Source organism: Hemitrygon akajei, chromosome 23 (genome assembly GCF_048418815.1).
Source record: "Hemitrygon akajei chromosome 23, sHemAka1.3, whole genome shotgun sequence".
Classification (NCBI taxonomy): Eukaryota; Metazoa; Chordata; class Chondrichthyes; order Myliobatiformes; family Dasyatidae; genus Hemitrygon; species Hemitrygon akajei.
This window is the reverse complement of record NC_133146.1, coordinates 46,062,914-46,090,472: the sequence shown is the minus strand read 5'-3', so window position 1 is coordinate 46,090,472 and position 27,559 is coordinate 46,062,914. Positions and strand designations below refer to the sequence as shown.

At 38.4% G+C, this 27,559-nt stretch overlaps 1 protein-coding gene across 1 annotated transcript; it reads left to right on the top strand.

Annotated features, from left to right (window-relative positions):
• Positions 1–5,517: 5,517 nt before the first annotated feature.
• On the top strand, positions 5,518–27,236 carry glrx3 (glutaredoxin 3). The gene is made up of 11 exons (XM_073027559.1): positions 5,518–5,647; positions 9,963–10,071; positions 11,191–11,265; positions 14,813–14,984; positions 17,185–17,357; positions 18,067–18,128; positions 18,300–18,357; positions 19,005–19,057; positions 19,147–19,186; positions 24,362–24,454; positions 26,931–27,236. Exons 1-11 carry the CDS (start codon positions 5,583–5,585, stop codon positions 26,985–26,987), a joined length of 957 nt encoding a protein of 318 aa, XP_072883660.1. The 5' UTR covers positions 5,518–5,582; the 3' UTR covers positions 26,988–27,236.
• The last annotated feature ends 323 nt before the right edge of the window (positions 27,237–27,559 follow it).

Here is a 27,559-nt window from a genome sequence, read left to right as displayed (position 1 = left end):
GGAGTTTAGAAGAACAAGAGATGACCGTGTTGAATGGCAGGGTAATCTAGAATTAAAGGCATAATTTTAGAAGAAGGTATCACCTATTTAAGAGAATGAGGAGGAATTTCTTTTCTCAAGGAATTCTCCACCTCGGTGCTCTGAGGGCTGTAGATACAGAAGGCTGAGATAGAAAAAAATCTCCTGTTTCCCAATATTCAAAGTGGAATAGGGACCAAGTTGATACCAGCAAATGAATGGTCAGGTAGGCTTGACAACATACGTGGCCCATTCCCACTCCTCCAAATTTCTTATGTATTTCACTGATTTCATTACATTGATCAAAACCCGAATTCAACTGCTAAAGAGCTAGAAAACTGGAAAATGAAATTCAGCTAAATTACTCTTATGGTCTGGGTGATCTAATTCCCAAATATAAAACTTCTACATTATTCTATTTTGCTCCAAGCCTTGTTTGAGATAGCCAAGAGTTCTGAGTCAAATTTAAGCTAAACTTAGCCTCTTTAAAAAAAATGGTATATTCATTCTTACCAAGATCTCTTATTTGATTAGCGGCATCTACCCATACACTCTATCACACAAACTTGGAAAATTCTCACCAGCTACGTTTATCTAGCAGGTGCCCTTGGCTCTACAAGGTCACAGCTTCTTCTACCGTTCATACGCAGTCATTCTGTTTTCCCCGCCTTCCAACACACCAAGTATCCGAAAAATGAAAAGGTTCACTGCACGATATCTATTGCACCGTTGAGCAAATGTAAAGTTGAGATCGTTTCTTAACAAAATTCCTCCCAGCCAGCTGACAGCCCCAAGAACTTTCCTTTTTACGTAACACTGAAGTTTCACTATAAATACATCTATGACATAGCAATTTAAATCGCTGGACTGTGGGCCACGTAAATAAGGAATACAAAAAACAAAGCGCTTATCTCTTAAGTGTACAAGACCTCACCACCCCGTCAGTTTGACTTAAGTATCCGATAAAGCCAAACTTTGGTTGACTAGACAAACTACTGTATTATCCTGGTAATCCGTTTAAACTCACACACCCAGGGTGTACGTGCCACAAAAATTAGGACAGTAGAACAGAGTACATTACAAACATAAATTTAAACAGTCTACTCTCCGTCCGTTATCCCCGTTTCACTCTCAGCTCAACATTGCAAAGTTCTGTAATAAACATTTACAGAAGTCATGAATGTCGGCGAGTCGACCACTTGCACTCACTTTATCCGGTTGACCCCAGTTCTCCGGAGGCACGGCGAGGCGGCGCTTTTGGAGGGTGACTGAGTAATCCATGGAGACGAGCGGCCCCGACGGACCCTCGCCCCGCCGAAACCACAGGCGCAACCCGCCCCTCGCTGCCCTCCAGAGTCCCGGCTAACGACCCTCGGCGACGAGCAAAGGGAGGACGAGCGAGCGCGCGCGCGCACGGCGCGGCCTCAGCTGGATTCCGCGCGCACGCCGACACCAACCAATCAGGCAGCACGCCGTGCTCACGGGCTCATTCAAAAAACGGGGGCGGGGTTAACCGTCTGTGCGCGCGGTTACGGTTCAGCGGTCGAGACGGTGTCTCGTCTCTCGGAGGGACTCATAACCTGCGCAGGAGCTGAAAGAAAGCGAAAAGTAAAACAAAAGCGATGGTGCACGTTTTCCCATCAAAAGACTTCATTTGGAACTAGGAGAGAAAGAAAATAATTTCGGTTTATGTTGTTGAGAAGGTGTCGAGGAGAGGGATATCATAAGGGATTAACCTCGGAAGGATTGTTGTGGGAGAAAGTTGAAGCTATCATGTTAATGGTGAGAAAGCAAGAAAAAGCGAAAGCTATGAATTGAGGGCCATCATTAACAAATCCAAGAACAGGTGTTAAATGCATGCTGTAACACCTGTCCCGAAGGTTAATATGCTCATAAACACCAGAGATGCTATAGATACTGGAAATCTTGAGCAATATACACAAGATGCTGGAGGAACTCAGCAAGTTAGGTGGCATCTATAGAGGGGAATAAGCAGCTGACGTTTTGGGGAAAGAGCCTTCATCAGGACTAGAAGGGAAGGGGACAGAAGCCAAAATAAGACTGGGGGTAGGGGAGGGAGTACAGACCAGCTGAGGGGGAGTGGGATGAAATAAGCTGGAAAGCAATAGGCAGGAAAGATAAAGGGCTGAAGATAAAAATGTGATGGGAAAGGACAATGGACTGGAAGAAAGAAGAGGAGGTAGGGAACCAGAGAGAGGTAGGTGAGGGGGGTAACAAGGATTATCTTCCCCATTTAAAGAGACAAGGTGGGGGTGTATTACTAGAGTTCGAAGAAATCAAGTTGGAGGCTACCCATGAGGTGTTGCTCCTCCAATCTGAGTTTAGCCTCTTCAGCAGAAGAGGCCATGGCAGGAAGGAAATGGGAAGTCAAATTGAAATGGGTAGCCACTAGACAATCCTGCTTTTTCAGAATCACTTTTATTATCACTGATATGTTGTGAAGTGTGTTGTTTTGCCGCAATGGTATAGTACAATACAAAAATGTATTACTATAGGTTACAGTATGAAATACAAAATTAAAATAAGTCATGCAAAAAGGGAGCAAAACAGTGACATGGTTTTCATAGACCATCCAGAAAACTGATGGTGTAGGAAAGAGGCTGTGCCTAAAATGTAAACACAAGAGATTCTATGGGTGCTAGGAATCTAGAGCAATACAAAATGCTGGTGCTTAGCGTGATAGAGCTAGAGATGTTTTTTGCCACGTGAACTGACAGGACTTTCTGTCAAGAAGTCCAGGATCCATTTACAGAGAGGAGTCGAAACCCAAAGAGGATGGTTTATCCACCAGCTTCCGAGAGAAGATCGTATTAAGCGCTGAGCTGAAGTTGATAAACGGCATCCTGGCATGTGTGGCACCATTTTCCAGGTGGACAGGATGGAGTCTGGCATCATCGGTAGAGAGATTTGAGCAATAAGCAAACTTGAAATGGTCCAATGTAGCAGGAAGATGGGATTAAATGCAATCCATAATGAGCCACTGAAAGCACTTAATTGTTGAGGTCATTGCCACTGGACGGTCGTCATTGAAGCAGGTTACTGTCATTCTTTTGGGCACCATGATGGTGGCCACCTGGAAGCCTGATGGGACAGTGGTCTGTTTCAGACTTATGTTGAAGATGCCTGTTAGAACTTCTGTTAACTGGACTGCACAGTCCCTTAGCACCCGACCAGATACATTATCAAGCTCTGCAGCCTTACGTGTGTTGACCCTGTATGAGGTCTTCCTCACATTAGCTGTGGCCAAACTGAGTACCTGTGTTGGTATTGGGCAAGAACAAGGACCCTATCTCTGTTATGATAGAATAAGGATTGATGTGCATGAATTGGAGGAGATCTGGCCAGCATTGATAATGGTGGAAGGGAAACCCGGTTCTCTGAAAAATGAGGATATCGCAGATGTTCGAGGATGGAAAACTTCATCCTGACAATAGATGCTGAGATGGAGGTACTGAAAGAAGGGAGTAGCATTTTTTTTTAACAAGTTTCAGGATGGAAAGAGGTATAGGTAAGAAAAATAACGACTGAACCAAGGGGACAATTTGAAGTTGAAAATATGGACACAAGTTCAATGGAGCAGGGGCAGACAGAAACAATTGTCTACACACAAAGTACACTGCAGATGCTGGGGTCAAAGCAACACGTACAACACGCTGGAGGAACTCAGCAGGTTGGGCAGCATCCGTGGAAATGAGCAGTCAACTTTTTTGGCTGAAACCCTTTGTCAGGACTGACAAAACAATTGTCTAGTATCTGCCTAAAACTAATTTGAAGGGAATTTTTATTTGCACTGAGAATTGCTGATAACTAGAATTCTTTTCCAGAGGAGGTGATACAAGCAAATATGATTAATGTAGAAGGGCAAAAAAGCCTTTATAGATGTGTTGGGCTGAAGGGCCCTTTTCTGTGACCACTGACTGTCAAAGGAAACACCAAAATAATAGCCTTCTTTTTCTTTCCACAGATGCCACCTCCCTAAACATCAGCAACAATTATTACGAAGCAAAACTGCACAGTACGAGAGCAGCTTCTGTAACTGGATCCAAATTTCTTTACAGAGCCCAGTCAGTATAGATTGGCACCAGAGTGACCGTAATCACCATCAGCACAGGTGCATCGCAAGGCTGTGTGGTTAGCTCCTGCTCCATTCACTTTATACTTATGACTGTGAGACTAAGTATAGCTCCACCATATTTAAGTTTGCTGATGACACCACCGTGATTGACTGAGTCAAAGATGATGACAAATTGGCATATAGGAGAGAAATTGAAAATATAGTTGAGGGTGCCACAACATAAAGCTTTCATTTATTGTCAGCAAAACCAAAGAACTAACTATTGACTATGGGAGGAAGAAACGGGGGGTCCATGAGCCAGTGTCCATTAGGGGATCAGAGGTAGAGAGGGCCATTATCGTATCAGAGGATTTGTCCTGGGACCAGTATGTTCATGCCACTTAAGAGAAAGCAGAACAGTGCCTTCACTTAAAAGTTCCCACAGATTTGGCATGTCATCAAGAGCTGACAAACTTTTATAGATGCACAGTGGAGAATATCTGACATGTGTGATGCACCATCAATAACTCTCGGAGACGTGAGGCGAGATATAGGCTTTTATTGGCTGGAAGAAAGAACAAGTAGTAATTGACCACCACACTACATCCTGGAGAATGAGGCCGGGACTGTGTCTCCAATCGCCTTTATACCGGGGTCCGTGGGAGGAGCCACAGGAGCAGTCAGCGGGGGGGGGGGGGGGGGGGCATGTCCAGACAGGTATATGTAGTTCACCACAATGTGGCTGTTGTGTTTTTACTATTTATTGTTATGTTTATTATTTAGTGTTGCGTTTGTTATGTTATGATTGCACTGCTCCTGGGAAACGCTGTCTCATTCTGCCCTGCAGAACTGATGTATGGTTAGAATGACAATAAAGTTTTTGAATCTTAAATCTTGAATCATGGCCTGGTATGGAAACCATAGGGTACAAGAATGGGAAAAGCCTACAGAAAGTGTAGGATACAGCCCAGTTCATCATAGGAAAAGCCCTGCCCACCATTAAGCACAGCTACAAAGAGCACTGCCGCTAGAAAGCAGTACCCATCATCAATGACCCTCACCATTCTGGCCATGCTTCTTTTCACTGCTAGAATCATGAAGGAGAGCCTTTGGTCCCATACCTCCAGGTTCAAACAGGCTCCTGAAGCAACGTGGACATCTTCACTCATCACAACACTGACCACAACCTATGAACACACTTTCAAGGAATCTACAACTCATATTCTTATTTTTATTTATTTGTTAATTATTACTTGTTTCTTTTTGTACAGTATTTGCACAGTTTGTCTTTGTGTAGATGTTTATTGATTCTATTGTAAGAAAATGAATCTCAGGGTAGTATTTGGTGACATATACTTATTTTGATAATAAATTTACTTTAACTTTTTGTACTAACGCTGCACCACACGTGCTTGCCCGACAGGCATCAATAGTCGATCCGTGCTATGTTTCCTCCTACGATCCGCTCTACTTGTGTAGTCTGGTAATCATGGCGACTGTGGTAGAGGTGGAGAGTGCGAAACATTTCGAGGAGATTCTGGAAAAGGCAAAGAAGTAGGTTCAGACTGGGGACTGGGTTGAGGAGCGTTACCTTCTTCAACTTTGGATATGTGCGTGCTGTTACCGGAGTAATAGAGACGGCTGGGTTCTAGGGTTTGCAGCATGAACGGAGGGGTAGACTGCTGTGCGGGCCTGATAGAGGCGCCGATACCGTCTTTAGATTTTACATCAAAACCGTGGAGTATTTTCCCCAACGAGGAGGAAAATAATGGGAACAGATCGGAAAACTCATTTACGCGAAAAATTCTACCAGCCGGTTCAATACGTCGTTAAGGGCTAGAATTAAAAAAAAACGGGCGCCGAGAGAGTTATATCCGAATATAGGTTTAATTTATCATCATTGGGTGAACAATTGATTGTGTTTTTAAGATGATAATGAATCGCCATTGATTACATTTTCATGATTAGAATGCCTTGTACATAAAACTGACAGCAATTTCTGGAGAAGTGCATATTCGCAGTTATAGACGGAAAAGCAGAGGACTTATTGGCGACTTCGTGCTCCTTCATCAGGAGCGCCGAACCCCCACACCCCAGCTTTCTCATCGATATCTATAAGCCTAAAAGTGAAGACTACGAATTGTTGCATGTATGGGCAGGGAATGTGTGTTTATGCGAGCAGACAGTGGAAGGATAAAAGCAAAGTTGAAAGAACGGAAGTGAAGGGTGAGAACAAACAAGGCTGAAAGTGCAAAATAATGCCAATGATACAAAATACTGTTGAAGAGTCAAGCCTAGAATGAAGTAATAAGTTGGACGAATTAATTGTGCAAATAAATACAAATGGTGCATTTGTAATTGGGATCGCAGAGGCAGCTGCAGAGAACCAAGAAAATGAACTGAAGTCCAGGGGTATTCTATATTTAGGAAGGGCAAGTAAAAAGGAAAAGCTGGAAGGTTGATATGTCTTGGTGGGGCAGGGGGGGAAGTTGATTAATGCAATAGCAAAGAAGGATGTTCAGATGATGTGAAATTTCTATGGGTAGATCTAAGAAACACCAAGGAGTAAGAAATATTAGTGGGAGTTGGATCCAGATGACCAAACAGTTGAGATGATATTGGACAACATAAAACAAAAAATGAGAGATGACCAAAAGGATTCAACTGTAAACATGGGTCGCTTTAATCTACACATAGATTTGGCAAACCTAATTACTAACAATACTGTGTAGGAGGATTTCTTGTGATGCATCTAGGATGAGAAACCAATTAATATCTAGTGCCAGTAGTCTGCACCCAGGAAAGTGGCCTAAAAACAGTGGATGTATTTGTGTTTATTTTCCAACATTCTTTACTATATAGCCTGGATTATTTCCTATGGATTGGACAGTAAATAATGTAATCTCACTTATTTAAAAAAGGAAGTTCACTGATCCTTGGGGAAGAATTCCTCTTTGTCTTTAGGTGACCACATTTCTGTAAATAGCCCTCTAGAGGAAACATCCTCTCAGCAATCACTTTGTGTCTTCCTGAGAATCTTGTGTGTTTCAATAAGATTACTGCTCATTCTTTCAAAATAGATTAAATATAAGCCCACACTACTTAACATTTAATACATCAACCCTTTCATCCCAGGAATTACAGGAATCTGCAGTGCTTCCTATGCAAGTATTTATTTCATTATACCAAAGTTATGCACCATACTCTCAGTGCTGTCTCATTGACACCTTATGAAAGTGCATCAAAATTTCCTCTTCATTCTCTGCAATCCTTGCAAGAAAGACCAACATTTCATTAACTTATAAATTACTACATGCTAACTTTTTGTGTTTATTTCAGATATAAGATTAGAATTCCTTTATTTGCTTGTACACGTCCCTTTCTGCATCGGAACTGAAAACTTTGGGATCACTACTACTTCCACATGGGATAATTAATCACATAAATTAAATTGCCAAACAATTTCTAGTTATAATTCTGGTGTAATATTCATTGAAGCCTTTATAAATTCAAAATAATTTCCTTACACAAGTCACAACCATGTACTCTTTATACAAATACCCTGGATCAGGGGTCACCAACCTTTTTTGCACCGCGGACTGGGGGGGGGGGGGGGGGCAGTAGCGGGGGTATTAATCAGGACCGGAATATAGGTGATAAGTCAACTATAAGTCAATAAGTAACTTATAAGTGGCTAATACACTCAATTTTGTTTCTAAAAGGGTTGATCTAACAAATTATAATAAACACACAGTGCATTTTTCCTTGCATGAATATAGTGATGCGTCACTTATAAGTCAATAGCATCTTAACATTTTAAGTAACGTATGGATATTAAACACAGTGCATGTTTTCCTCATATGAACATATACAATCATTGCACCAGTGAGAGGACACAGTAAGGGCCGGAGGTCCCTGTACCAGTATATATAGTATATATTTTAGCTTTCTATACATATAAAACACTTAAATGTATGTATTTCAATAATTAACCCACTGCGTTGCTTAGTAATAATCGTAGCTGTCATCGGGTCAGCGCCTTTCTCACTTCATCCTTTAAAATTGTTCCAATCATTGACCGACTGTAGCCTAACGCTTTTCCAATGACCAATGGCATTTCACCAATTTCCGATCGCTTTATTATTTCCACTTTATTTTCAATCGTGATCGTGATTATTTTCGTGAACAGAAACACTGCGGATTCAGAGCTCCGCTGGGTCCTAAAGACCACTGCACTGTGATGGGTTAAATAAGGTCCGGGGTGCCGCTGGGTCCTAAAGTCCACCGCGGTGAGACAGGCTAAATAAGGGACTTGAGCATCCGTGTTTTTTGGTATCTGCGAGAGGTCCCGGAACCAATCCCTCGCGGTTAAGGAGGGCGGACTGTAATCATGTTTTAAAAATCTGTCAACTATAGATTCCTGGAAGCACAGCTTAATGAAGAATTATTTCAAGCAGATATGGCATGGTAAAAATAACTGAAAATAAAGGTATCTGAGGATGTTAAAACAATAGTCCCTTGAAAAGATTTTTTAAAATCTGGCTGAGTAACAGTCTAAATCGTTGATAACATTCTGTTAAAAATAGTATATGGTTTATTAGGAAGGGAATTGAATACAAAACAGGGAGGTTATACATTTGGTGTATCGGTTACTAGTAAGATTACATCTGGAATATTGTGTACAGTATTAATCTGCTTATTTGAGGAGTGTCAATACTTTTGAAGTCATTCAGGGAAGGTTTGCTGGACTGATGCCTGGAATTTGTGAGTTATGAGGAAATGTAGTTAGTAGATGTACAGAGGATGTTTCTTCTTGCAGTAGAATTTGAACTACAGGTCACTATTTAAAATTACCGGTAAGTGCTGATTTGAGAAAGGTAAGATGAGATTTCTTTCGCATAGAGGGTTTTGAATCAATAGAACATGGAACTGTACAACACTGAACAAGCCATTAAGTCTACAATGTTATGGTGCTCTTGATGCCAATTTATACTAAATGTCCTCCTGTGTGTCACCTATATCCCTCTAATCCCTTCATATGTCATGTGTCAGACCCGGAGTGGGGGCTATGGGAGGGGAACAGTGGCCACCTTCTGAGTCTATGGATTAGACTCCTATGTGAAATGACATTAAAAATTAACCAGGCCAAAAAATTAAATGGTTGGGAGTGCAAACTGAGGGTAATCCCAGGCACCAAGCTACTGAAAACCTTTGGTTTACTAGTTCTGACCTGCTTACACAACAGATTTTTTTTAATATGTTGAGGTATACTCAAAGAGTAGCAGTGAAATTTTTCGTAAAAGAGCTGATCAAACGCCCTATGTATTTTGTGTTGAGTACAATTATCACACAGCTTGGCTTATTTGCTAAAGTCTAATTTGAAATTTCGTAGTTTCTGTGCCTTGAGTTTTAACATATAGTAAAACTCAACATACAGTAAAAGCTCAAGCTGTGTAACAAATCTTTTCAACAGAAAACAGAATATTTTACAAAGTTCAACATATTTTCTAAAGTCATATTTGAAATTCTGCAACAGATTTGTTTTTCAATGTTGAGTGTCAGTATATAGCTCCTTTAAAATTTTGGTGCTGGACTTAACAGATTTTTTGTACCATATTTTTAAATGTTATTAGTATAATTTTTCAGTGAGCTAGGTGAGCTTAAAGTGAGCATGGGAAGCAGCCCCAGTGAGTTTAAAGGCAGTGTTGGGAAAACTCAAATAGTTGAGTCAGGTGCTGAGCCATTGGGGGTTCTGGAAAAATTGTATTCTTAGGAGTAGATTATCTGAGTTTTCTAAATTGAAGAAAGAGCAAAGCTTCAAAACTTGACTTTCGAACATCATACTTAATTACATTTTTTTCCTCTCTAGATCTTTGGTTGTAGTCCACTTCTGGGCACCATGGGCTGGACAGTGTACTCAAATGAATGAAGTTTTGAATGAATTGGCCAAAGAATATGCACATGTTGTGTTTTTAAAGGTAAAATTCCTGACTAATCTGCTGACTTGTCTGCCATGTGTAATACCTAATAGGTATAATAACATTAAAAGTAAAATTTATCCCCTGCAGAATTCTTCATAAGAAAAATGTTTTCACAAAATATTTATCCAACTGGTTTCTATAGAATGTAACAAAATCACATAGATGCTGAATGAAATGTTGAGAGCTCTAAATAGGATATGATTCTTTATAGTTTTCTTTCAGTGAAATATATTTTATAGTCCTTAACCAGTGAAGATTGGGAGAGCAAGCAATATTTGTAGCCCATGTCCAAAACAAAATATTTGGGTGGTTGAATGCAGGGTGTTTAAAATATTACTCAAAATTGAAAGAGAAGATGTTAAGTTTAGTGTTCTCAAAATATTACATGTACCATTAACCAGAGAGGTCAGTTCAAGAAGGTGTCTAGAAAAGAAATGTAGAGTTTGAAGATTGTGAGGTATTGGATTTTCCCTCAGCCATTGCTGCTTCAGGGAAAACAACTGTAGTAGTCTGTGCCTTTTGGATGATAAAATCATTATGAGCTTACATATCTCTGGTAGTAATTGTGCAAAGCTACTACATAATTGATATATGTGAAGACAATCTGCCACTTCTGAGAATTTATCTGTAAATAGGTGAACATTTACATTTTGGGAGATGTTAGGAAAAACTGAATGATGAATCAATTTGGGTGGCCAATGAAGAATTGAAGTTCAAAAACAGTGGTAAATATAAACAAAAACCATTGTTTCTGTAGTAACACATGACACGTTTGAAGCTTGTGAGGAGAGCCATAAGAATTGTTCAACCTGTCTATGATTTAAAACTTATTAATTTTCAAGTGCTGCAATTAATGTTTTTCATTCAGTTTTTCATTGTAGCCTGAAGACAGTTCTTGAAATATAAACCTTATCATAGAATGCTTCTAATTCTCGAAAATTCTGGGAATTTTGTAATCCACACTTAACTTAGTTTGAGGAATTATTCTTTTTAGAAGTCTTTTTAGATTATGCACATTTTTTCTTTGGCATTAAAGTATATCAATTACATTTGAACATAGTTGAGATTATACTTAAAACAAGCAAACTTTACTTTCTGAACCTTCTTTCTAAACAGCTTGAAGCTGAATCTGTTTCAGAGATCTCTGAAAAATACGAAATTAGTGCTGTGCCAACATTCCTGTTTTTTAAGGTAAGAGTTTACAGTTTTGGAATATAAAACATCAAACCCAATTGAAGAAGCAAAACACTAGTTGGGTAGTTTCTATTTTTAGGTTGCTATAGAGACCTGATTTTATGCTGCCTGAATTCTCAGTGATGAAAACCTTGACTGGCCTCAGAGTGGTTGTATAAATGAAATATTATTGCTGTCTTTTGAAAACTTCCTTTGTTTTAGGACTTAGCCCTTTTTTTATTGTAAAGAAAAAATAAGATTTTTACAGATTAGTTTGAAATAGATTGTGAAAAACATACAGTTAAAGTGCTATTTATGATGAACTTTTCTGTAATTATTTTAAAGCAACTATTTTAATAATCTCCAGGATTTACTTGTCTGACTGGTTCATAATGTATATTTTTGAAATGATAAACATTTCAGAATTCAGATGTTTGTGAATTGTTAATTAGACAATAGACAATAGGTGCAGAAGTAGACCATTCGGCCCTTCGAGCCTGCACCGCCATTTTGAGATCATGGCTGATCAATTACTATCAATACCCGGTTCCTGCCTTGTCCCTATATCCCTTGATTCCCCTATCCATAAGATACCTATCTAGCTCCTTCTTGAAAGCATCCAGAGAATTGGCCTCCACTACCTTCCGAGGCAGTGCATTCCAGACCCCCACAACTCTCTGGGAAAAGAAGTTTTTCCTTAACTCTGTCCTAAATGACCTACCCCTTATTCTCAAACCATACCCTCTGGTACTGGACTCTCCCAGCATCTGGAACATATTTCCTGCCTCTATCTTGTCCAATCCCTTAATAATCTTATATGTTTCAATCAGATCCCCTCTCAATCTCCTTAATTCCAGCGTGTACAAGCCCAGTCTCTCTAACCTCTCTGCGTAAGACAGTCCTGACATCCCAGGAATTAACCTCGTGAATCTACGCTGCACTTCCTCTACAGCCAGGATGTCCTTCCTTAACCCTGGAGACCAAAACTGTATACAATACTCCAGGTGTGGTCTCATCAGGGCTCTGTACAAATGCAAGAGGATTTCCTTGCTCTTGTACTCAATTCCCTTTGTAATAAAGGCCAACATTCCATTAGCCTTCTTCACTGCCTGCTGCACTTGCTCATTTACCTTCAGTGACTGATGAACAAGGACTCCGAGATCTCTTTGTATTTCTCCCTTACCCAACTCTACACCATTCAGGTAATAATCTGCCTTCCTGTTCTTACTCCCAAAGTGGATAACCTCACACTTATTCACATTAAACGCCATCTGCCAAGTATCTGCCCACTCACCCAGCCTATCCAAGTCACCCTGAATTCTCCTAACATCCTCATCACATGTCACACTGCCACCCAGCTTAGTATCATCAGCAAATTTGCTGATGTTATTTTTTATGCCTTCATCCAAATCGTTAACGTAAATGGTAAACAGCTATGGTCCCAATACCGAGCCCTGTGGCACCCCACTAGTCACCACCTGCCATTCCGAGAAACACCCATTCACCGCTACCGTTTGCTTTGTACCGCTAATTGTTTCCCTCTTGCTACTATGAGCTTGTATATAGATTGTAGAATTTGTAAATGCAGAAAATTAAAATTAAATATGTAATTTTATGTGATTAGATATCATGCTACATAATCTTTCCAATTAGTTGAAAGAAAATTCCAATATTTCCATGTTACCAATTTTCAACAGTCGATTATCATTGTCTTGTATAATTCAAAATGACAAGCTACAACTTCTTCATTTTAGCAACTTGAGCCTGGCCAGAAGTAGTTGGCCTGGCTTTCAAAGATATTGTATGATGGAGTATAGCGTGGATATAAAAATGATCTATTGGTCCATTCAACCAGTTTCACACGGTTATGCTGCAGATGAAAATCATAGTCCACGTGCTCTTCATGCACCAGTATCAGTGTAATCTCTGAGCATGGTTCTGATCTTGAAACTCTTGATTCCACCAGATGTAAGAACAATAGTTCAGTGTTTCAGAAAGATAGAGTGAGGTGTTATGTTTTGAAGTAAAATGATGTAAATAATGGCTAATGCTTCAAAGTAATTTTTAAATAGATATTTCAATAACAATCCCTGCCATCTTTATCAGGGTTTATGTCTGGGTATGTCTTGTCCAGTGGTATTTATACCCCTGTAGTCTGTCCCTCCTGATTGGTTTGTCCTCATCCACCTTGTTTACAATGAAATTCCAATTCTTACTTTGAGCGAGACCATCGTCTTTGTTAAAAGACAAAGAAATCGGCGGTTGCATGGTACTGCATTCGCAATGACCATAAGATTGAGTTTGGTGTAAAACTACAGTGCTGCACCAATGGCTTTTGTGACCACCTGGTAAAGGAAGCCATTGAAATAAATCTAGAGGAAAAGAATTTTAAGAAAGATGAAGATTAATATCTCACTCTAAGTAAGAACTGGAATGCAGTTGTAAACAAGGTGAGAGAGCAGAAACCTGATTGGATGAGCACTGGAGGGATGGGCTACGAGTGCATAAATACTATTGGACTAGGCATGCTCAGGCGTCATCCCTGATGAAGATGGCAAGAGTTTGTTATCAAAATGTCAGTTTTAATCAATACCTGTACCCAGCTGGAAACCTGAGAAGAGTTTATTTGTCATATATGCCGGAAAAACATGAGATCCTTTTCCAGTTTTTAAAAAATTTGGTAAGTTGATGGAGAAGATCCTGAGTGGCAGGATTTATGAACATTTGGAGAGGCATAATATGATTAAGAATAGACAGCATGGCTTTGTCAAAGGCAGGTCATGTCTTACAAGTCTGATTGAATTTTTTGAGGATGTGACTAAACACATTGACGAAGGTAGAGCCGTAGATGTAGTGTATATGGATTTCAGCAAGGCATTTGATAAGGTATCCCATGCAAGGCTTATTGAGAAAGTAAGGAGGCATGGGATCCAAGAGGACTTTGCTTTATGGATCCAGAACTGGCTTGCCCACAGAAAGCAAAGAGTGGTTGTAGATGGGTCATATTCTGCATGGAGGTCGGTGACCAGTGGTGTGCCTTGGGGATCTGTTCTGGAATCCCTACTCTTCATGATTTTTATAAATGACCTGGATGAGTAAGTGGAGGGATGGGGTGCATGCTTTATGACAATAGGTTGAGTGAACTCGGCCTTTTCTCCTTGGAGCGACGGAGGATGAGAGGTGACCTAATAGAGGTGTGTAAGATAACGAGAGGCATTGATCGTGTGGATAGTCGGGCTTTTTCCCAGGGCTGAAATGGCTAGCACGAGAGGGGATAGTTTTAAGGTGCTTAGAAGTAGGTACAGAGGAGATGTCGGGTAAGTTTTTACGCAGAGAGTGGTGAGTGCGTGGAAAGGACCACCTACCTGCATATTGAAGTCCCCCTCGACTATTGTAACATTATCCTTTTGGCATGCATTTTCTATCTCCTGATGTAATTTTTAGGCCACATCCTTACTACTGTTTGGGGTCTGACTGGTTCTATTAATTGATATAGATGTCTAGATGTTCATGTTTCACTATTCTATTAATGTGCTTTTATAAAAATGCATTTCTTTTGATTCAGAATTGTCAGAAGATTGATCAACTAGGTGGTGCTCATGCTCCTGCTTTAACTAAAAAGGTTCAGCAGCACAGTGAAACTGCTAAACAAGATCTGAATGATCAGTTGAGAAAACTTATAAATTCAGCACCTTGTATGCTATTTATGAAGGGATCACCTCAAGAACCTCGATGTGGTAAGCATAGTTCTGTTTTATGATGCACTTGAGGGGTTTCAGTAGGATAAATTATGCTTAATGTGACCCATTTATGCTTGTCTACCCATGTAACATATTTATGCTGCCAGATGGCTCCCAATAACCTTAAAGCCTTAGGTCCATAATCATGCAATCAGAGAGTAGCAAGTAGCAACCAGGCTTCTAGATTATGCACATAAAAGTACCCTTTAGCAGCTGATTCTATCCCTGTAATAAACCACAAACTCCAGATTTGAAAATACAAAACACGTTAATCTTATAATTCATATTACCTTTTTATTTGATGCATGTTTACAATTTGTAGTGACAACTCTTTCCTTTGTAAGTGCATTGGGAAAATTAGTGAAAAAAACAACCAGTATTCATACAAAGAACCTTTTTTCTTTTTGCTGTGGAAGTGTTAACTAGTTAATAAAATAAAGCTTTCAGTGAATGCATTATTGTTAAAATATTAAAAAAAACTAATTTTACATTTGAGATTTTGTACCCTATATGAAGTCTGTTCATTAACATATAGGTTTTCTACTTTGCTTTTTCCTTTAGAACAGCATTTTATTTAGCCAGAGGGTGGTGAATCTGTAGAATTTATTGCCACTGATGGCTGTGGAGGCAGTTACTGGTTATATAAAAAAAATGGAGGTTGATTGGTTCTTGATTAGTAAGGATGTCAGAGGTTGCTGGGAGAAGGCAGGAGAATGAGGTTGAGAGGGATAATAAATCAGCCATGATGGAATGGCGGAGCAGTCTTGATGGGTGAACAGTATGATTCTGCTCCTATGTCTTATGGTCTTATAGCCTTTTCCTTATTATTTTAAATTGTAGCTTCTATTTTTATCTCTTAAAATCAACGTGCTGAAAAAGGGATCATGAAGTTATATTGTATGGAAACAGGCCTACCACATCTGCAGTGATCAATGGGCACTCATCTGTATTAATCCCATCTGCTAACAGTTGAACTATTACTTCAGGAAGCCTTGTCTAAATTAAAGACTCTATACCTCAAGAGGATCTTAATCTGTTTTAAAGAGTCCAGATGCTGGAATGTGGAGCAGAACACAAACTGCTGGAGGAGCTCAGTGAGTCAGTGAAAGGAATGGTCAGTTTTGGTTTAGACTCTTCATTAGGACTGAGTGTAGAGGAAGGATAGTCAGTATAAAGGGGAGAGGAGGTGATTGGTGGACCAAGGTGGAGTAATAGTTGATGGACAAATGCGAGTTGGGTGGAAAAGGGTGGGGGGTGTAGTTGTGAGACCAAGACTGGGAATGATACATAGAAACAAACAAGGAAGGTGGAGTATAAAGGATAAAAGAAGCCATTTGGGACTTGGGTGAAGATAGAGAGTGGCTGGAGAGTGGTAAATGGAGGCACGGGAGGTGCAAATGCTGGACTCTTAAGTAAGGAGTAATGTGGAACCAGATAAGAGAGATCTTATGGGCAGCTGAAAATAGTGGAGGGAATAGGTGGTCACCAGATTGGGTGTCCAAGATGTAGGTGGGAAGGGATTGGAGGGAAGGGGGTGCAGGAGTAGAGTCAAGCTAAGATGAAATATGTTCTGTGGAACAAGAGTAGGTAGAAACAGTGGGCCCAACAGGTCAATCCTGTTTGTGGATCTTGGGTAAGAGATAGTTGCGAGCAGTGTGAACATCGGCATTATCAGATTGGAGACTGGCAACCCATGAATACTACCTCATTATGTTGCTCTCTTACTGTAGCGTACAGTGATTGTGTATTGCATTCACTGTACCGCTGCCGTGAGCATCTGGTAGTGATAATAAACCTGATTCTGAACCAATGGATGGCACCTAAGGTATCGTGATCAAAATGGTGGAGGGCGTGCATGCTTGAACTGGTTTGAGTCTGTTCATGATTCTTAGTAGCTTTCCTGAACAATTCATATGGAGCTGAAAAGAATTACGTGAAACTCTGATGAGGAGACATTATCAGAATAAAATTAATTATTCTCTTACATAAGTGAGGTTCAATAGCCAAGCCCATTCTAATTTCATCATTGCCTTCATCTCCACTACTCAGTTAATCATTGTGAGCATGTACCCAAGAAATTTCAAGTTTAATTTCTTACCACCTGACAACTGTGTAAATGCTGTTGCTGTGGAAAAATGAGCCAGAAAATATAATTGTTCCTAATTTCATTTTTATTATATTCTGTTCTACTTCACAGGTTTTAGCAAGCAAATTGTGGGAATCCTCAATGAACATAATATACGCTTTAGCACATTTGATATTCTTTCTGATGAAGATGTGCGTCAGGGTCTAAAGGTTTACTCTAACTGGCCCACATATCCTCAACTGTATGTGAATGGAGAACTGGTGGGAGGACTTGACATAGTAAAGGTTGGTATTAGAGAAAGCTATACTTGCGTCGTTTATTAAAACCAAAGTAAGATAGCTGATACAGAAATTATTGCAAGAGTCATATGTGGCAATTTTGGTTAAAGATAATTAAACCAAGAAAAGGCTGTATATTTTGCACATTCTCTATGTTAAGTGCTTCAAAAGAACAAAGACATTTGGAAAAACCTTACAAAAAGCACTACATTTTGAATAAATTAGTTACTGCATAGCGAGACATTTAGTAGAGAAATCTAAATTTTTTTAAAAAATCAACAAGATTATTATGATTTTAGAGCACGAAAAAGGTCTGATAAGGATGTAGGCTGTATATTTGTGTGTTTCCAGCAAAATGCCTTATGGCCAATAGCTACTCAACAAAGGAGTGAAAGGTCATAAAGCAAAATTAATGACACATGAACTGCAAGTTATAAATATGGCCATATGGAGATTACTGTATAAAAAATAAAGCTGCTCCCCAATGCTACTTCAGGAAAACAACAGATAAATTGTGCCTAGTGCCCCAAGCGTAAGTACACAGTTGACTGTTCATTAAGTCTTGCTCTAGAATGGGTCTGATTAGACTTGTATTAATTATTTATTAGTTTATATTTAAATTTATAATTTGTTATAAAATCTTAGACTGACTTTTCTTGCCAATTAAAACCAGAACAAGAGGCACAATGATGTTTTTGATTTTTAACTCCCACAGGAGCAAGCTGAATCTGGTGAACTAGACAAAATTTGCCCGAAGGAAATGGGACTAGAACAGAGGTAAAATAATACTTGTTACTTTAGCATATTAAATGTATTTAATTTGATACAATTAAATACTGTAAGCTGGACCTGGATTATTTAAAAATATTCAGCTATGAATGTAATATTGAGTTTTCTTACAGTACTTTGCACTATCAGATGGTGTTCAGCTTCATATTGTATTTGTAGGTTGAAAGCACTGATAAATAAAGCAAGAGTGGTTCTTTTTATGAAGGGCGACAAAACGGTATGTACTTTGCACTAGGGTAAACTACAGATTTATTTATTGATTTATATTATACTTAAATATTTTAAATATGCAAAGGTACTTTGTAATGTAAAGGCTTATTTAGAATGTGATGTCAGCATTGGTGTATGCAGAAATAATTACTTTTATTTGCATAGCCATTGAATTCAGCACCCCTCAATGTTATTTTGTAGTTTGTCTCCATAAAATGATCAAAAGGGAAGTTGAATTAAAGAACCTAGGTTCGGACTAATTGATAACAATAGATTTGTATTTTGATCCAGTATTTCTCAAAGTATGTTCTCTCGTTATGATCTAAATGCAGATTTAGTCTGTTAATGTGAGCCTAATTCTTTAAGGTTACACCTGATTTGAATACTGTCCTGAACAGAATATAGCCAGTGTTAAAAGTCTGAGATTTACAGCAACTATCAGAAAGTACTACATAGGTTACACTCAAGACCCATGTAAAGAAGGATTGTGTTCATCTTTTAAATTTAGAATTGCCATTTACAACTCTAAGCTCCCCACCAGTGTGGCTAATTTCCTACCTTTAGCTTTTTTTAGGTAGCCAGTGAGCATTTTACAATGGTAGTTTAAGAGCATAACTCTTAATACTTTATGCAGTTATCATTTTTTTTGTTTAGTTGGCAAAGTGTGGATTCAGTCGTGCCATCATTGAAATACTAAATGAAACTGGGTAAGTTTCACTGTTTGATTCCAGAGTTATTTTGCAGTAATTTAAGTTTCTACTTTATTAAATTTAGAACTTAATTTTTTTTACTGTAGTGTTGACTATGAAACCTTTAACATTCTGGAAGATGAAGAGGTAAGTTCTATTTACCTTCCATACATTTGTATTTAAGCTGAATGTTAATGTAGATTTGTATATTCTTTAAATTATCAGGGCAGAACTGTAACAAAGTTTCTCTTTTAGGAAAGAATTGAATATGTAAAAGTTAATTTTAAACTAAATTCTATCCCATTCACTATTTCCTGATTATTCGTGTCTAGGGCACCTCTTTTTATTTTAATATTTTTTATTGTGTGAATGACATGTATAGTGATAAATGTTTTTCTCAATAATGTTGGGTACAGTGTAGGTTTTAGGTAAAGCCACTTTGTATAATATAGAAACAATATTGCATGGCAAAGAACAAATTCATGATTTACCTAACAGCAAAGTTTAAAACATAATACTAAATTTAACCTTAGTTCTTAATAAGCTTGGCAAAGGTTCAAACTTTCTCTCAGTTTTCCTATTTACTACACATTGCCCATGTTGATTAGGCTGATAAATATTCCACTGAGAGATGGTAAATTTAGTTTTGATAATCTTGCATTGAAATTCATGGTATTGATCATTATATCCCATCAAAACAATCTCTTGGTTCTCTTTTAAAAAGAGTTTGCCCTTGTTATCTCAGAATGTTTTATTTGTTTGCTGCCAGAGGACCTGTAGAAGGCCATGTGGATGGCTTTAATCTATACTTTCCTCGCCTTCTCTGAATTTTTCCTTTAGCCTTCAACCATGCTTGACATGACTAATGCACTTTATGCACATGTTATTTAGTATTCAATTAAAAGAGCCCAGTACACATAATGCAGATAATTCTATCCTTTACTCTAGTTAAAGAAAGCAGGTGGATTCTTTACCTGGAGTTCAGGACAGTATTAACTTGTGTCTGTCTGATGTGCCATTTGTTTTTGGAGTAGTTAAGATTATAATTGCTAAAATGGGAAAAGAATCTCACAATTTGGATTATTGTGAAGTTTCATATTTGGTTTGATTGTAGATTGCTGGATTTCATTAAAATACAAGCATTCTGTTAATTTAAGGAGTGCTTGGAATGGAAGTCACTGATGGAAGGTGTTGGATGGAATGTAACATAATGAAATTAAAAGGCTTTGCAAAACATTGTTTTATATATTATGAGCAGGAACTTTGATACCATTTTTAAAAAACTGAGCTGGATTTCCTGGTCAGGCATATGTCCTCCTCGGGAAACTTGAAACCTTTGCAAACAAAGCAACTGGCTATATGTCTGCTCAACAAATTAGACTGAAGAATTTGTAATGAAATGTTCAATCTGTACCTGAAACTATTAATATCTGTACCTGGAACATCTGGACAGCAAAGATGCATACATCAGGATAATCTTTATCAATTACAGCTCAGCATTTAGTACTATCATCCTCCTAATCAATAAGGATCAAGACCTTGGCTTCAATACCTCCTTGTGCAACACCATCTCCACAATCTCCATCAGCACAGGTGCACCACATGGCTGAGTGCTTAGCTCCCTGCTCTTCTATATTACGTTTTGCATTGAACTACTGCTGCTAAGTTAACAAATTTCATGGCACATGCCGGTGATAATAAACCTGATTCTGATTCTACTTGTGTTACACTTATGACTGTGAGGCTAAGCACAGCTCCATTGCCATATTTAAGTCTTCTGATGACACCTGTTGTTAGACGATACAAAGGTGGTGATAGATCAGCATATAGGAGAGAAATTGAAAATCTGGTTGAATGGTGCCACAGCAACAACTTTTCACTCAATGTCAGCAGGACCAAGGAGCTGATTATTCACTTTAGGAAGAGGAAACAGAAGTCCATGTGCCAGTTCTAATCAGGGAATCAGTGGTAGAGAGGGTCAATAACTTTAAATTCCTCAATGTTATCTTTTCAGAGGATCTGTCCCGACCCTAGCATGTAAGTGCAATTACAAAGAAGCATGGCAGCACTCTACTTCCTTAGAAGTTTGTGAACTTTGATAAACTTCTGTAGATGTGTGGTGGAGAATATATTGACTAGTTGCATCATGGCCCAGTATGGAAACACCATGCCCTTGAATGGAAAATGTTATAGAAGATAGTGGATATGGCCTAGACCATCACTGGTAAAGCCCTCCATCCAATCGTCAGGCTCTTGAATCAGTGGGGATGGTATCACTCGCCCCATCACTGAACTGTTCACAAAACCTATGGACTCATTTTCGAAGACTCTTCATCTGACATTCTTGATTTTTTCTATCTATCTATTTATTTATTTGTATTTGCACTTTTGTTGTCTTTTGCACATCAGTTATTTGTCCATCCTGTTATGTGCAGTCTTTCATTGATTCTAGTATGTTTGATTTACATAGTGTGCCCACAAGAAAATGAATCTCATGTTTGTATAGGGAGACATACAATTGCAAGAAAAAGTTTGTGAACCCTTTTTTCTGTATTAATTACTCATAAAATGTATGATCTTAACCTGAGTCAAAGTAATAGACAAACACAATCTGCCTAAACTAAGAACACACAAACAATTTTACTACTTCTCGTCAATACTGAATACACCATTTAATCAATCACAGTCTACATTCAAAAGTTATGTGAACCTCTGGGATAATGCCTTCTACAAAATCTATTTGGAGTCGGGTGTTCCAAGTTGGGTGTTCCAGTCAATGAGATGAGATTGGAGGTGTAGGTTGTAGAGGCGCCTTGCCCTATAAAAATGACACACAAAGTCAAGTACTGACAGAGCCTACACCATGCCTTGATCAAACAACTTCCAGGGGACCTTTGAAGAATTATTAGAGATGAATTAAACTGGAAAAGGCTACAGAAGCAATTCTAAAGACCTGAGTGTTCATCAGTCCACAGAAAGAGAAATTGTGTACAAATGGGAGGTATTCAGTACTATTGCTGCTTTTCCTAGGAGTGGGCATCCTGCAAAGATCACACCAACAGCACAATGTGCAATGCTGAAAGAGCTGATAAAAAACCCAAGGGTAACAGCAAAAGACCTGCAGCAGTCTCTAGAACTTGCTGAAGTCTCTGTTCTCCGAACAAGAATGGTGTTCATGGAAGAACACCACAGAGGAAACCATTGCTTTCTAAAAAAAAGTTGCTACACGTTTCAAGTTTGCGAAAGAACACCTAGATGCTCTGCAATGCTTCTGGGATAGTGTTCTGTGAATAGATGAGAGAAAAGTTGAAATTTTGGGCAGAAATACACACCAATATGTTTGGAGGAAATAGGGCACTGCACTCCAAATCCTCATCTGAACTGTGAAGCATGGTGGAAGAAGAATCGTGGTTTGGGGCTGCTTCGCTGCCTCAGGGCCTGGGCAGCTTGCTGTTGTTGAGAGAACAATAAATTCAAAATTATATCAAGACATTTTACAGGAGAATGTCAGGGTAGTGGTCCATTACCTGATAGGAGTTGGATGAAGCAAGAAGACAATGATTGGAAACACAAGAATAAATTAACAACAGAATGGTTTAAAAAGAAGGACATTTGTGTTTTGGAATGGTCAAGTTGTAGTCCAGACCTTAAACTAATTGAGATGATGTGGCATGACCTGAGGAGGGCTGTTCATGCAAGGTATCAGAGAAATACTGATGAACTGAAACAGTTTTGTGTGGAGGAATAGCCTAAACTTCCTCCTTACCGTTGTGCAAGTCTGATCAGTAGCTACAGGAAACGTTTGGAGGAGGTTGTTGCTGCTTAAGGAGGTTCTACCAGTTATTAAGTACAAGGGTTAACATACTTTTTCCAGCCTGAACTGTGAATGATTGAACAACGTGTTAATTAAAGACATGAAAAGAACAATTGTTGATGTGTTACTAGTGTAGGCAGATTATATTTGTTTATTATTGTGTCTCAGATGAAGATCAGACCACATTTTATGAATAATTAATACAGAAAACCAGGTAATTAAAAAGGGTTCACAAACTTTTTTTCTTGCAACTAAACATGTACTTTGATAATAATTTACTTTGAACTGTGAAATAGTATATCCCCAATCATGTATGAAAGGGCAAAACAGTAGGAAAAAAAGTGTTAAAAACTGAAAATATTGTCAGTAGTAGGACGGCTTTATGTAGGTAATTAAGATTTAGTATACATGTAAGAACATACTAGTCCTGGAATAGACATATCTGGAGAAAAGAAATTCATTAATGGGCATTTATTACTCAACTTTACATTTTCTGGGCATCTTGACCAACAAGTTCTTGACTTGCATTCTTAACTATGCAAGAGTGTCCATGATAGTTGTGAGCACTGTTGCTTTCAAACTAGGTAACAAAAAAGAAACGTATGAAGTAGACGTAGCAGTATATCATACCGTTTCTTCAGTTTGTTCCTTCATTTTGGCTGATCTGATTGTTAGCTTCACATTTACCTTTGCTCACTTGATTATCGACTATCCGTCTACTCCTAGCTTAAAATTAGTGAGTCTTTCTTTGTCACTACCTTTTGATGAGGAGAGTTTCAAAGGCTTCTGACCCTCTGAGACAATGTAATTGTACCTAATTTGTCTTAAATGAGCAACCACTTAGTTTTAACTGGTAACCCCTAGTTCTACATTCTCCTACAAAAAGGAACATACTCTTCACACACCACCCTGCCAGAATTTTGATCATGATGTTCCAATCATGATCTCGTCCAAGTCACCAGCAACTTTGTGGAGACCGACTGCTTTTATCTGAGGAGAAATGGTAATCTTTCACCCACCAATTTTGCGTTCACTTATTAAATTCCAAGTTGTTTCTGTGGCTAGTGAAGCAAAACCATTTTGAAGAATGATCAACAAAATGAACCCACAGTATGAATTAGATAGCTTGAAAAAGTGTTTTTCCACTTCCCGTTCAATCCGCAACAGAATTTTAGAAAAACTTCACATCAAAATTCAATCATATAGAGAGAAATTAGCTGGAAATTGTTGATTGCCATATTTTATATTTTCTAAATGTTTCTGTGGGTACTCCACCACATTGCAAGTTTTGCAGTATATTTTGTGAGGGTATGTTACCAAGGTGCTTTATATTATTACTGTGAATTAATGCTGGATGTAAAATCAGGAAACCCCTTACATAGAATACGATTGATTAATGAAGCAAAATAGCTCTGCTATGTGATGATTTCAATAGTAGGTTATATTTTTTGAAAATAATGAATCCATGAAAGTTTTTGTTTTTAATCTTGAATATTCTTACTTTGCAGGTGAGGCAAGGATTAAAGACATTTTCCAACTGGCCTACGTATCCACAACTTTATGTGAAGGGTGAGCTTATTGGAGGGCTCGATATTGTAAAGGTAAGTATATACAGTTGCTAAATGTGACTAACAAATGTAGTCCAGAATTCTCCTTTACATATTGTTTTGTGGGAGAAGTATGAAAGGTAAATCAAGTTTGACAAAATGTTTGAGTTCTTTGAGAATTTAACAGATAAAAGGAACATGTCGATGTAGCATAATTGGACTTTCAGAAGGTATTCTGATGACAAACCCACTGAGTCTCAGTTATCTTGACTACCACTTTCCAACCTGTCACTTATAAAAATGCTATTCCGTTCTCTCAGTTTCTCGATCTCCACCGCATGTGTTCCCCATTCTAGAGCATCTGAGATGTCCTCTTATTTTTTTTTTACAAAGAACAATAATTTCCCTTTCATCGCTATTGATGCTGCTCTCACCTACATTTATAGACAATAGACAGTAGGTTCAGGAATAGGCCATTCGGTCCTTCTAGCCAGCACCGCCATTCACTGTGATCGTGGCAGATCATACGCAATCAGTACCCCGTTCCTGCCCTCTCCCCATATCCCTTGACCCCGCTTATCTATAAGAGCTCTATCTAACTCTCTCTTGAATGCATCCAGAGACTTGGCCTCCACTGCCTTCTGGGGCAGAGCATTCCACATATCCACCACTCTCTGGGTGAAAAAGTTTTTCCGCATCTGTGTTCTAAATGGCCTACCCCTTATTCTTAAACTGTGGCCTCTAGTTCTGGACTCACCCATCAGTGGGAACATGCTTCCTGCCTCCAGTGTGTCCAATCCCTTAATAATCTTATATGTTTCAATCAGATTCCTTCTCATCCTTCTAAATTCCAGTGTATATAAGCCCCGTTGCTCCAATCTTTCAACATATGACAGTCCCGCCATTCCGGGAATTAACCGTGTGAACCTACGCTGCACTCCCTCAATAGCAAGAATGTCCTTCCTCAAATTTGGAGACCAAAACTGCGCACAATACTCCAGGTGGGGTCTCACTAGGACCCTGTCAGCTGCAGGATTACCTCTTTACTCCTATACTCAATTCCTCTTGTTATAAAAGCCAGCATGCCATTAGCTTTCTTCACTGCCTGCTGTACCCGCATGCTTGCTTTCATTGACTGATGTACAAGAACACCTAGATTTCTTCCATTTCCCGCACATCTGTCGATACTGCATTCTCCTAGGTGTCATAACTGGGATAGTTCTTGTCATTACCTCCCACCTCACTAGCCTCTGTATAGAGCACATCATTCTTCGTAACTTCCACCATCTTCAATGGGTTCCTACCACTAAGCACATCTTTCCCTTGCCACAGCCCCTCCCCACATCCTCTTTTCTGTAGGAATCAGTCTCTTAAGTGACTCCCTTGTTCACTCCCCACTGATCTTCTTCCTGGCACTAAATAAAATAGACCTATATTAGGTCTATTATTTTTTGAAGTTTAGAAGAATTAGGGGGAATCTTATTGAAACCTGTAAACATCCTGAGGGGATTTTGACAACAGCGTTTTCTTATTTGGAAATCTCAAATGAGGGATGTAGTTACATGTTAAGAGGTCACGTAAAATTGAGATATATAGAAACTTCTGACAGCAAGTGACAAAGGCTTGTGGAGGCCTCAGTGGAGTAATTTAGAAAGGAATGAGAGACGTTTTTGAAAGATCGGGAACATGAGATCTTTGGGGATCTGACAGAGAAGAGGGGATGAGGCCTGGGCAGATCAGCAATTATCATATTGAATGGTAGACCAAGTTTGAGGAGCCGAATGACAAAGTCCTGCCCTTATATTCTTGTAATATTGTAAATTTCTTTCCTTTTGAGCTAGGAAGAACCTTCATTTTATTGGTTACATTTTCAACCTTAGAATGTTCCAATGTTATAACAAATTAAGTAATTTTAATGAATAATCATTACTGTAATGTAGAAAATTTGTGCACAGCATTTCTCAGAAATATCAATGAAATAAACGGACACAATATCTGTGTTTAGTTGGGGGAGGGAGGGATCAAAATAATGTTGACTAGGCCCCCTTTTTATGTTCATTTGAGAACCAGTTATATTAACCTTTTAAAGCAAAACAATATTCTTATTAATGTACAATGATTATTCAGACAGAAATAGTTTATTAAGCTTAATTATCATTTGAACTGCATTATTAAATGAAAGAAACTTCTATTCAGGTCTTTGTGCATTAGTTAATAATTTGGAAAAATATGTTCTTATCATTAAATAATATTGTGCCTTTACTGGTGTAATTATTAATATATTAGGAAGGATATCCAAGTTTGTGTTATCTATACTAACAAATCAAAAAGTAATTTTGCTAGATCCTTAGAACACTTACTGGAGAAAGTAGATAATTTTTAAAATGATAAATACAGGCAGCTTGCTGAGGATAAAAATGATGAGAATGGTACCTAGAAATGGAATTTTCCATTTGACTATGCTTTTGGAAGTAATAGGGGAAGATGCTTGATGTGCACTATATAACATGCACAACTTTTTCTCTTACAGGAAATGAAAAATAATGGAGAGCTTCTTTCAATATTAAAAGAAGAAGCTGCCAGTTAAAATTTTATGAATGAGCACAGCTGCCTTGAACTTGTATTTGTTTACTTTAAAAGTTATTATTCAATGACAATAATATAGTCTAAAACCAGGTAATACAATGGTGGGTGTAAATCATCTTTGATGTTTTAATGCTTCTGTAATATTTCATGAATAACATTCGAGCATGAAGGGAGAAACATGCAATGGGCTGAAACAATGATCAAATGTTATACTCTTATTTCAATAAAACATTATTGTGTTATGCGGCTAGACTGTTTATGATTTATTTTATAAATAGTGTTTGGGTTTTACCTTAGTGGAAGCCCTATGTGTCAGCCAGCGTATATTTTCTTAGAAAATGTGCTTCAACTACCTTGTAACACATCCTATTAGAGCTCCATGATCACCATGTATGGCATGCTACATTATTTTGGTGTACACACTGAAAGATGTATTGATATATAAACTATTATATATTGACCTCTATGCTTGAATGTTAAACGGCAGTATTAATAATTTTCATTTTAATAACATGGGAAGTCATTGATCATCTAGCCTTTAGAATAAGAAATTCTCCCTCATGATACACATGA